The 11,194-nt window shown below is 54.3% G+C and overlaps 4 protein-coding genes across 4 annotated transcripts; 2 read left to right on the top strand and 2 right to left on the bottom strand.

The window, feature by feature from the left end:
• Positions 1–934: 934 nt before the first annotated feature.
• P152DRAFT_426517 (ubiquitin-activating enzyme E1 1) lies at positions 935–4,352 on the top strand (the record flags this gene model as incomplete). The annotated part of the gene is made up of 2 exons (XM_033677270.1): positions 935–4,164; positions 4,214–4,352. The coding sequence occupies exons 1-2, from the start codon at positions 1,214–1,216 to the stop codon at positions 4,350–4,352; spliced, it is 3,090 nt and encodes a 1,029-aa protein (XP_033538656.1). The 5' UTR covers positions 935–1,213.
• A 492-nt stretch (positions 4,353–4,844) lies between these two features.
• P152DRAFT_486392 (WD40 repeat-like protein) lies at positions 4,845–6,966 on the bottom strand (the record flags this gene model as incomplete). Its single annotated transcript, XM_033682084.1, has 4 exons — positions 6,267–6,966; positions 5,527–6,142; positions 5,130–5,476; positions 4,845–5,006 (listed from the first exon to the last, which is right to left on the bottom strand). Exons 1-4 carry the CDS (start codon positions 6,606–6,608, stop codon positions 4,845–4,847), a joined length of 1,467 nt encoding a protein of 488 aa, XP_033538657.1. The 5' UTR covers positions 6,609–6,966.
• Positions 6,967–6,999: 33 nt separating this feature from the next.
• P152DRAFT_469521 (uncharacterized protein) lies at positions 7,000–9,160 on the bottom strand (the record flags this gene model as incomplete). The annotated part of the gene is made up of 2 exons (XM_033680906.1): positions 7,000–9,095; positions 9,148–9,160. The coding sequence occupies 2 exons, from the start codon at positions 9,158–9,160 to the stop codon at positions 7,000–7,002; spliced, it is 2,109 nt and encodes a 702-aa protein (XP_033538658.1).
• Positions 9,161–9,390: 230 nt separating this feature from the next.
• Positions 9,391–11,178, top strand: P152DRAFT_426520 (uncharacterized protein; the record flags this gene model as incomplete). The annotated part of the gene is made up of 3 exons (XM_033677271.1): positions 9,391–9,625; positions 9,719–10,480; positions 10,544–11,178. The coding sequence occupies exons 1-3, from the start codon at positions 9,529–9,531 to the stop codon at positions 11,176–11,178; spliced, it is 1,494 nt and encodes a 497-aa protein (XP_033538659.1). The 5' UTR covers positions 9,391–9,528.
• Between the last annotated feature and the right edge of the window lie 16 nt (positions 11,179–11,194).

The following is an 11,194-nucleotide window of genomic DNA, read 5'->3' on the forward strand; positions in this document are numbered from 1 at the left end:
CAAATTTTCTGGTTCGAATGTGCTAAGGATACCCAGTGGCAAAAGGCCCTTTAAGAGAAAAGCAAGCCCTCATGTTGACCACAGCAGCATACATAGCATGCTCGATTAAGATAGTATAGAATGGAAGCAGTAGATAAAGGCCGCATACTGGTAATAGGAAAGGTTGAGAACCAGCAATGAAAAGATACAAGACGAATTTGGCTTGAGCATGTATCAAAACGAACAGGGCTTTTCAGACACATGGAAATTTTGCACCGGAATTAAAACAAAAGAGCCACACTGTGTTTGACTTTGGCAAATGCGCTCCCCAGATGTTGAATGATTGACTTGTACCGGTAGGTGTTGGGTTAAGGTACCTGTAGTAGTACACAAGTTTGAAGTTTGTAGCCTGGAAGAGGTATTATCCATGGATCCTGACGATTCTACAGGGTGCCCAAAAGGCTGGAGGTTAGTGCGCGTGAAAGAAAATAGGATATTAGGATTTAAGAGTTATTGCAGATGTTGAAGACATGAAGCTATCAATGAATCCTTTGATGATTTGACGTGGTGGAACTCATGGTAGAGGTGAAACATGCCAAGAAACCCGCTCAGGCAAAACGCCTGACCTCTCCGCCCTCCTATACGCGGACCAATACCACACCTCACACCGCCACACTGGCTAATCCGGGCGGAGCGGAGATCGGGATGGTTCATTGATGTGATGGAAACCTAGCGAAGGCAACAGACTTGCCATCAAGTGTCATCCAGATGACAACAAGGAGTTCCAATTTCACTTATATTCTCTCCCCACTCCTTCTACATACTCTGTTGTAACTGTCTTCTCTACAGCTGCATCACCGAATCCCTCATCGAATACCTCACTGAATACCTCTCACCCCATCGTCACAGCCCCTCAGTTGTTGACTAAGGCTTATCAGCGCCTTCCCATCGTCACCATCTCTTCCCCCGAGAGTTCCGAGCCCTCAACTGTCGTGAAAGTCGTCAAGCTGGGGAAAAGAAGGTTTTCCGGTGACGGCTGTCATAGCCCTAACAAAAAAGCTATGACTGTAAGTCTACCTGTTGGCTATTCACTTAGTGATGCTATATATGCTCTTGATCCCCCTCCAAGCCTCAAGCCTGAGCTTCAAAGCTCCGAGTGCTCCCGCCCCAGTCCTTTACTCGCTCATCTATCGCTACGGCTCTTTGAGACACCTACTAATACTATTCCAAGGAAATGCAGGTCGACAGCCCTGCGGCGGCTGCCGAGCAGATCAAGAATTCGAGTGGCGAGATCGATGAGGGCCTGTACAGCCGGCAGCTCTACGTCCTTGGTCATGAGGCTATGAAACGTATGAGCTCTTCGAACGTCCTGATCGTCGGCTTGAAGGGTCTTGGTGTCGAAATCGCGAAGAACATCGCTTTGGCCGGTGTCAAGTCTCTCACCTTATACGATCCCCGCCCCGCCGAAATCTCCGACCTCTCCGCACAATTCTTCCTTTATCCCGAAGATGTCGGCAAGCCTCGAGCGGACGTGACGGTCCCTCGTGTGTCCGAGCTGAACCCCTACACGCCTGTCCAGGAGCATCCGGTCAAAGATCTGACATCGAACCTCGAGGAGCTCAAGCGATATCAAGTTGTCGTTCTCACCAACACGCCGCTGGCAGATCAAATCAAGATCTCCGAGTTCTGCCACCAGAATGGGATCTTCGTCGTCATCGCAGATACTTTTGGGTTGTTTGGCAACATCTTTACTGATTTCGGAAAGAACTTCTCTTGCGTGGATCCTACCGGAGAGGAGCCGTTGACTGGCATTGTTGCCGGCATTGACGACGATGGTCTTGTGTCTGCCCTCGATGAAACGCGACACGGGCTCACCGATGGCGATTACGTGACTTTCACCGAGATCGAAGGCATGGAGGGGTTGAACAACGCTGCTCCCCGCAAAATCTCCGTCAGTGGACCATACACTTTCAGTATTGGCGATGTATCGGGGCTTGGCCAATACAAACGTGGTGGACTATACACCCAGGTTAAGATGCCTAAAATCATTGACTTCAAACCCATTACCGAGTCCTTGGCTGATCCAGAATTCCTCATCTCCGATTTTGCGAAGTTCGATCGTCCGGCGCAGCTACATGTAGGTTTCCAAGCCCTCCATGCATTCGCTGCAAACAACGATGGCAAAATGCCTCGCGCACACAACGACGAAGATGCGAACGCTGTCATCAACATTGCCAACGATCTGGCTAAGAAGGCAAAGGAGCCTGTGGAACTGGACGAGAAGATCATTCGAGAGCTCAGCTATCAGGCACGTGGTGAAGTAAGTCCGGTGGCAGCTGTTTTCGGCGGCCTTGCTGCCCAGCAGGCCCTTGAAGCGGTGTCCGGCAAGTTCCACCCTATCGTCCAGTGGATGTACTTGGATTCATTGGAGTCATTGCCTACGTCGTTTAAGCGGTCCGAAGAGCTATGCAAGCCTCAAGGAACTCGTTACGATGGCCAAATCGCGGTCTTCGGCGCAGAATTTCAAGAGAAGATCAGCAATATGAAACAATTCCTGGTCGGTGCTGGGGCCATCGGTTGCGAGATGCTGAAGAATTGGGCTATGATGGGTCTTGGATCTGGACCGAACGGTCACATCACGGTGACGGACATGGATCAAATCGAACGGAGCAACCTCAACCGACAGTTCCTCTTCCGTCCCAAAGATGTTGGGAAACTGAAGGCCGACTGCGCGGCTGAAACTGTGCAGAAGATGAACCCCGACCTCAAAGGCAAAATAACCCGAATGAAGGATCGCGTTGGACCGGATAGCGAGCATATCTTCAACGAAAACTTCTGGGAATCATTGGATGGTGTGACGAATGCTTTGGACAACGTTGAAGCCCGTACATATGTGGACAGGAGATGCGTGTTCTTCCACAAACCCCTGCTCGACAGCGGCACATTGGGCACAAAGGGCAACAGCCAGGTCGTTCTCCCCAGACTCACCGAGTCTTATTCAAGCTCCCAGGATCCTCCTGAGCAATCGTTCCCGATGTGCACACTGCGAAGTTTCCCCAACAGAATTGAGCACACGATCGCATGGGCCAAGGATCTCTTCCATACGTACTTTGTTGGACCCGCTGAAATCGTCAATCTGTACTTGACGAAGCCTAACTACGTGGAATCCCAACTCAAGCAGTCAGGCAACGAGAAGCAAACCTTGGAGACCTTGAAGGAATTTTTGGTCACCGAGAAGCCACTGACGTTCGACGACTGCATCACTTGGGCACGGATCCAGTTCGAGAAGCAGTACAACAATGCGATTCAGCAGCTGCTCTACAACTTCCCCAAAGACTCCCAGACATCGAGCGGCCAACCGTTCTGGTCCGGGCCGAAGCGAGCTCCTGACCCATTGAAGTTCGATCCCAACAATCCAACGCACTTCACCTTCATTGAAGCGGGAGCCAACCTCCATGCGTTCAACTACAAGATCAACCCGAAGGGTGTTACGAAGGAACACTACCTGAAAGTCCTTGCCGACCAAATTGTTCCGGACTTCAAGCCTGATCCAGGCGTCAAGATCCAAGCGTCGGACAACGAACCGGACCCCAACTCCGATGCATCCCGAGCCAGCGGCAACGAACTCTCCGATATAATCGCCAGCCTGCCTCCTCCCAAGTCCCTGGCCGGCGTCCAACTGGAACCCGTCGAATTTGAAAAAGACGATGATACCAACCACCACATCGACTTCATCACCGCGGCCTCCAACCTGCGTGCCGAAAACTACAAGATCGCGGAAGCCAACCGCCACAAGACCAAGTTCCTCGCCGGGAAGATCATCCCCGCCATAGCCACCACGACCGCGCTGGTGACCGGCCTCGTCAACCTCGAGCTGTACAAGATCATCGATGGAAAGACCGACCTCGAGCAGTACAAGAACGGGTTCATCAACATCGCGCTGCCCTTCTTTGGCTTTAGCGAGCCGATCGCGAGCCCGAAAGGCACGTACAAGGGGAGTAATGGCGAGGACGTCGTGATTGATAAGCTGTGGGATCGGTTCGAGACCGAGGATGTGACGCTGCAGCAGTTCGTCGATGACTTCAAGGCGAAAGGGTTGGATATCACGATGATCAGCTCGGGGGTTAGTTTGCTTTATGCAAGCTTCTATCCACCAAGTAAGCTGAAGGACCGCCTGCCTTTGAAGTAAGTCTTCTCTCTGATAACTCCCACTTCTTATGCTAACGAGTTCTAGGTTGAGTGCGCTTGTGGAAACCATCAGCAGGAAGCCCATCCCCGAGCACCAGAAGAACGTCATCTTCGAGATCACTGCCGAAGATAGTACGGAGGAGGACGTGGAAGTCCCGTATGTGATGTTGAAGTTGAGGAAGTAAAGACCCTGGATGATTGCAACGGCTACATGAGCAATGTTTACTCGGACGCTGTCTATAGCAGCGATGCGATGGATTACGGTGGGGTTGAGGAACCAACCAAGCAGTGTATTATCCTATTCTGCAGTAACCATAGATAGACATTAGCTATACGGCACAGTAACGAAAATGTATTTTTCATCTACTTTAATTGCCTAGTAGAAGTGATGGAGACCGTCGAACAAGCATATATTGTAAGAAATGAGAGCCTGATCTAGAGTGATTCCATATACCATGCATTTGCCAAACTCATACGGTACCGTCCATGCCATTGTGATCATCGCCCATAAGTCATGAACTACAAGATCCGCGCCTGCTTATAGCCGTATCGCACACCATCTCCGACGTGCCGCGCAGAACCAACACGGAACGCCAACTCTCGCTGAAAGACATGGTAAATCACGCCCAAGTACGCCAACCGCAGACACACGACAGTATTCCCACAGTCCGATGCGATCACAGCTTGACTCCCCACACCCCTCGTCCACCAACCACACCCACCCACTCCCCCCCATGCCCCGTCAACGAACTATGCGGCGCCCAACTCAAATTCGACACCTCATAATCACACTTCCACGCACTCATCGGCCCCTTCGCCGCGACGTTCCCTCCCTGTGCCTGCCCCTGCGCCGGTCCCTGCGCCACCGTCTGCGCACCCGGCCCGTTCCCTCCCGCCCCATTCTCCCTCGCGCCGCCCGTGCCTGCGCCGCCCGTGCCTGCGCCGCCCGTGCCCGCGCCGACCGGCCCATCCAACGCAGCGCCGCTCCCGCCGAGCAGATCCCAACCGAGCACCTGGCAATCGTCGGCGCCGGTGACGAGGACGCCGCGGCGGCTGGGGGCCCATTCGACGGCGTTGACGGCGGCGGAGTGGCCGCGGAGCTCGAGGAGGGCTTGGCCGGGTTGGCGGACGTCGAGGATGCGGACGATGGGGGAGTCGGCGGCGAAGGTGGCGAGGAGGTGGGCGTCGTGCGGGGAAGAGGCGAGGCGGAGGAGGGGTGGGGGGGTGGTGAGGGTGTGGGAGGTGGCGCTGGATGAGGTGGTGGCGGGCGTTTTGGTTGGGGAGTTTCGGGAGGGGGTGGGAGGGGTGTCTGTGGGGTGTTAGTGGGGATGGAGGAGGTTAGGGAGGGGGTGGAGCTACCTTTTGATGGGTCGGGTTTCTCGGCCGGTTCGTAGATGATGGTAGAATGCTCGAGGCTGCGGAGGTCAAACATGCGGACGCTGCCGTCTGCACCGCAGGAGACGAAGACATCGACGCTGCCAGCGCAGAAACGGACGTCAAAGACCTCCTTGTCGTGAGCGATGAGTTGGGTCTTGGCGGTAAGCGTCGGTATGTCCCAGATGGTGCATGTGGTATCGATACTGCTGGTGATGATGAGCTTCGGGGAGACCTGGTTCCAGTCAAGGCTGGTTAAGGGAGCCGTGTGTTCCGGTGTTTTGGAGTTCGAGAGGAGAGCGAGCGGGGTTAGCTTCGCCGTGGGCGGACCGCGCTGGTTGGCGGTGGACGTTCGATTAATGCTGTTCGAGAGGGTCTGGGAGCTTGCTTGGGAGGAATTCGGTAGTGACCATAACCGTAGATGGTCGCCTGCTGTTGCGAGGAGATCCGACTGTTTCGATGCCGAAGGCGGTTCCCACAGTATGCGGGTGACGGGGTATGAGCACGTCGCCTCAGCGACTTTGACATATTCAACGCCATAAGGTACCCCTCCCGATGTATTCATGTCTTGCTGGTTAATCTGAGTGTCAAGGATTTGGATCTACAATGCACTTGGTCAGCATATTGCTGTCCCTCAAAGTAGATAGGTGAAAAGCGGGCAGACTCCAAACGACGCATCGTGAGTATGTCGGGCCACGATCCCTTCCAGACATGATGACACTCACGAAATTATGCGGATCTTCCAAGTAACTCCCAATTGCCATCTTTCCCGCGCTTCCCAGCCCACCGGCTCCTCCACCAGGGGTGCTTCCACCATGCACCGTCCACTTGCACCAATCGAACGCGAATATCGGCCAGGGCGCGACATAGCTACAGTTCCCAGGAGTCACGTTCTCGCGGTAGGTACTCCCCATGCTGATGTCATGATTCTCGCTGTTGGCACGCGGTCGGATCTGGTCCAGCGCGAGCGGCATGCTGTGGGCGTGGGAGGGTGGTGGACGAGACTGCGGCGCGGGGGGCACGCCGCCGCCTGCTTGGAGGCTTTCGGGAAGGGCTTGATTCTGCATGGGAGGCAGTATCGGTATAGAGTCGGTAGGAGGAGAGAAAGGATAGAGGGTAGAGGGTGAATAGAGGGTGAATAGAGGGTGAATAGAGGTGTGATTCAGGTCATTACCAGCACATCGAATGGCTTTTACAGGGATGAGGTTGATGATTGTTGATCAAATGGCAGGGGGTGGAGACTGGAGCTCCTCACACTATGGAACCCAAAGCACACGGCATCAACTCCTTGTCATGGACAATCGGTTAGGATGTTTTTCAAGCAAGAGTAGTGTAGATGAGGATCGAACAGTCTCAGTACAGTTGAAAATATTAAGACAAATACATCGTTAACTCATTAACTTAATCGTTCAACTAATAGCAGGCCATCCGAGAGGCTCCCCAAGTCATACCATCATCCTATGTCACCGCTGTCCCTTCTATAACTTCGGCTGCTCTCTCCAACAGCCCATTGAACTCCTTCAATTTGCCGAGCAACCCATCATCCTCTTTCCCACACACCCTCATAGCCACATCCTGCAGCTGCAGCGAGAGCCTCTCGTTCATGTGCGACTCGTCCTGCCCCGTCTCCTTAACTCCATCCTGCACCTGATCCAACGCAAAACCCACCCGCTCCCACCGCCGCACCAGGTCGCGTCTCCGCACTGTCTCCTTCTCCGCACGCGAAAACCGCGCCCGCACTTCGTCCATTCGCAGGGCCGCATTGTCTCTCTCCCGCCGCACGGTCATCAGCTCTTCCCTTCGCAACGCAAGGTCCGCTCTCGCACGCCGCAGCCGCGACTCGAGTACGTCGGAAGCATATGCCGTTTCGGCAAGCTCGAAGAGAGTGGTTTGTAGGGTTGAGTCAAAGGCACGGAGAATGTTGGACTTGCGAGCATGGGCTGCGGGCCCAGTTGGTGGCTGTTGGATGGCAAGGTGCGTTGCAAGGAGCCGATGGGTTAGCTCGGAGGTGACTTGTGCAAGGACCTCTGGAGCGGTGACTGCGGTGCTGGTTGGATGGCTGGGAGGGGGGTTGGCGAGGCGGTGCGTAGTGATGGGGATGGAAGTCCCTGACGGTATCGCCACGGGATCTGGTGACGGTTCTCGAGAGGGAGGTTGAAGTTCCACCTGGATGGTGATCCGCTGCCGTTTGGTTAGGGCGAGTTCTGCCGGCAATTCATCTGATCGACGCTTTCGTGGGATGTAGTGCGTCTCCGGTTCGTAGGATGGGTCGGTGAATGTAGTCATGGCAGACATGGCTGGAGAGGGGGCAATGGAATCTTCCAACGCGGCATGCAGGAGCTGCCTTTGTGGAGGGTTCCGTCGGCGTGTTAGAACATCCTCATCAAGTTCGTCACCAGTACTGGCGTCATCGATTATGGTGGCTTCGGGTCGATCGGGCTCCATTTCAGCTGTGATTCGAGAGGATGGGTGAAGACTAGGTGTCCTTGGTTTAGGAGTAACGAACAGCGGGGATGTAGTGATGGGATTTCGGGTAATCTCAGCAGCGAGGCCTTCCCGCTCCATACGTTGGTTGTGGACTGGAGTCCCCAACATTTTATCAATGTGACGTTCGATAGAGGCGTCGTCGACCGTCGATTCATGATGTTTGTCGGGCTGCCTATGCGGCGATGCCGATCCCAGAGCAGCAATCGGCTCTGTTGATTTCGGGGAGTTGAGGATCGCTTCCTCCAAGTCCTCCAGAGGCAGTCTTGTCCGTCTCCGGCCTCTTTCGACGCTAGGCGGAGCGTGTTCGGATTCGGTAACATTCTCTTTGCCCTTCAAGAACGATTTCGTCTTGAGCGGGGTGCCAATATTGGCCGAGGGAACAATACTCCCTCCCATGGACGCTCTGGTCTTCCCTAAGTTCAGACTACTCATACTAAGTCGTCCGTTTGATGCCGCCGGGAGCGGTTTGGAAGGAACCACGTGGTATTTCTTTCCGGTCGATTTGGCCTTTGCGGATCGTAATGTTCGCTTATTACCAAGTGTTTTGGGCCCCTCGTCCTCTTGTTGAACTTGGCCATTTTGACCTAGTGTCTGCTCCGGTGTGTGTTGAACAGGTATCTTCTGCTGCGTACGAACATTCGGGGTTCGTTGCTCGCGCTCTTCTGCGACAAGAGGATCCGTGTCGTTGTGATCGCTAAGTGCCCTATTGCCTTCTGAAGCCGACACAACTACTTCAGGCTCCTCCTGGACGGGAGCAAAACCACCGGAGACCTCACTATCGCCTTCTGCTTGTGCCGACCATCCCGCGTTCTTCGTAGATGTCGATTTCGTTGAAGTTGCGGGAGTCTTTCTGGCACTCCTTGTTTTTGTAGAAGCTGGCGTCTTCTTTGACACCCCACTCCCTCGATTTCGGGGAGTCTTCCTTGACGACGGCTTTGGATTCAATGGCGCAGGTGTTGGAGCCTCTCTCGGCGGAATCGATGGACCAAAGGAGAATCCGAAGTCCGCATTCTTGATTTCGCGTGTGCCTGCGCCTCGCTGGCGGAGGAGTCGTCGCTCTTGTCGGTCTGATATTGCGATTAGCATTGGTGAAATCCAGGGTTCCAGGTCATTTATTACCATTTGGCGCCATTTCCGTTCATGCGCATGCCGACTTGCATCAGTGCATGTCAAGAATGATTGAGTTTTTGACAGAATGCAACACTACAGATACAGTGCATCTCCACAACCGCGACATGGGACGCGTCGAGGGCATTGGAGGTGGAACTGAGTCAGGTGTAAACAGTCTTGGCGTTGTACAATGATAAATGCGCGAGTCATGTGGCCTCTCCTCTCAGCCTACCAGTTGTACGAGCTGGTCACGTTCATTGTTCACAAGGCAGCATCATCCTCGGATTACATCGCTATACGGGGATATATTAGCGTTATCTCGAGGTTAAAGCGTCTTTCTTTCCATCACTCCGACTATGAAGCCGCAATTCCTTTCCCTGCTGTAATCCGATGTCTGCATTCCGCTCCTGGCTCCCTCCTTCAGGAGTCCATCGCGCAACCCATGAACTCCCACTGTATCACTCTCCACCAACCTCTCCTCCTCCAGGTCAGCGGACGCTCTCTCCTCATCAATCAGCCCCTCGTGCGTCGTCCTCGCTGTCACCGTATCGTAGGACAGACAGCCCTCGAACTAATCGAGGACAGGCCGCGGAATCGATCCATGCCTCCACGCTTCGACTCCAGCATGCACGGGAAACTCCCACCGAGCTTCTGGCTCTCGAACGAAAGGCCACGGAGTTGCAGGAGAGGCTCCAGCATTTAGTCGACGCGCAGTCCGAAGCTCTCCTGGCGGTAAATGGCCCTCAAGGAGCTACCGATCCCGAGCTAGATCCCGAGCTGGGAGACTTCCCTGACTACCTCGACGATGCCGACAACAGCAGCTTGACCGGAACAGCGTGGAGCACGCCTTCATCTAGGTCTCCAGCAGGCCGCGGTCATCGCCTGCCACCGCATGTATCAGGGAAGCCAAAATCCCTCCACTCGACGAGACACAATATCTACAAAACCATGCTACGGCTCTCACGCCTGAAGTCTCGCGAGCATGAGCTCCTAACACCGCAACTATCCTCCCACACGGCCAACCTCCACCGGATTGACACCTGGGACCGCCAGAAATCACGCATCGCACGCGCCGCGTCCGAACTCCAATTCTCGCCGGATGGCCGACGCGCCCAAGAGCTCGGGGAGGAGGTGGATCGTGTAGATCAAGAGATTGAGGAGCTGCAGACGCGGTTGAATCAGCTGAAGTCCCAACGGGACAGACTGGATGATGAGCATCAAAAATTGTTGAATCGCTTGGAGGCACAGCAGGCGAAGTTCCGGCGAGAAGAGCAGAACGTCGAGGCGGAAGTCCGGGACTTTGTGGGTAGAGCTCCGGAGAACCTCGGAGATGGTGCCAAGGGTGGCAATGGACGCATGGGATGGCGGACTCGCGAGGATGTAGATAATGCTGATGGACAGGGAGCGATCTGGAATATCAAGCCGGAACGACGGACGTTGGAGATGGCGAAGGACTATTGGGAATGGCGGTTGGAAGGCTCAGAGAGACGGGTTAAGGCTGCTGAACGCGAAGAAGATGCATTAAAGGACGGTGCCCAGATATGGCGACAGGTCGTTGAGAGAGTCAACGAGTTCGAGAGGTCACTCCGAGAGTCTCTCCAAGCGATCGCTGCGTCCACAAAACCTGGTGCCAATATGGAAAGCGTGTCGAAAACGTCCCGATCGATCCAAAACGCTATGGACGAGGTGGCATCCTACCTGGAAGAACAGCACGAAGTATCCATCCAGAAGGGCTGGAACCTGCTCATTACCTGTATTGGAGCCGAATTGGAGGCGTTCAGGCAGGCGCAGGATGTCTTGGGTCAAACGCTTCAGACATTGCAGCAGACAGAGTTATCTGAGCTGCCGTCATCGCCGTTTGGAAAGGGTTTAAGGAGGCGTAGCAAGCGTATGTCACAACCGGTGAGCGATGCATCGACTGCGACAGTCATCTCGCCTTCCAAGCAAGTTGTCATATCGCCATTGGATGATGATTCTGAGGATGCGGATCCAGATCCGGATTTGCTAATCTCACATCTGGACACGGATCCGGAATCATAAACATCATCTGCAACAC

This window comes from Eremomyces bilateralis (assembly GCF_010015585.1).
Source record: "Eremomyces bilateralis CBS 781.70 unplaced genomic scaffold P152scaffold_1, whole genome shotgun sequence".
Lineage (NCBI taxonomy): Eukaryota > Fungi > Ascomycota > Dothideomycetes > Eremomycetales > Eremomycetaceae > Eremomyces > Eremomyces bilateralis.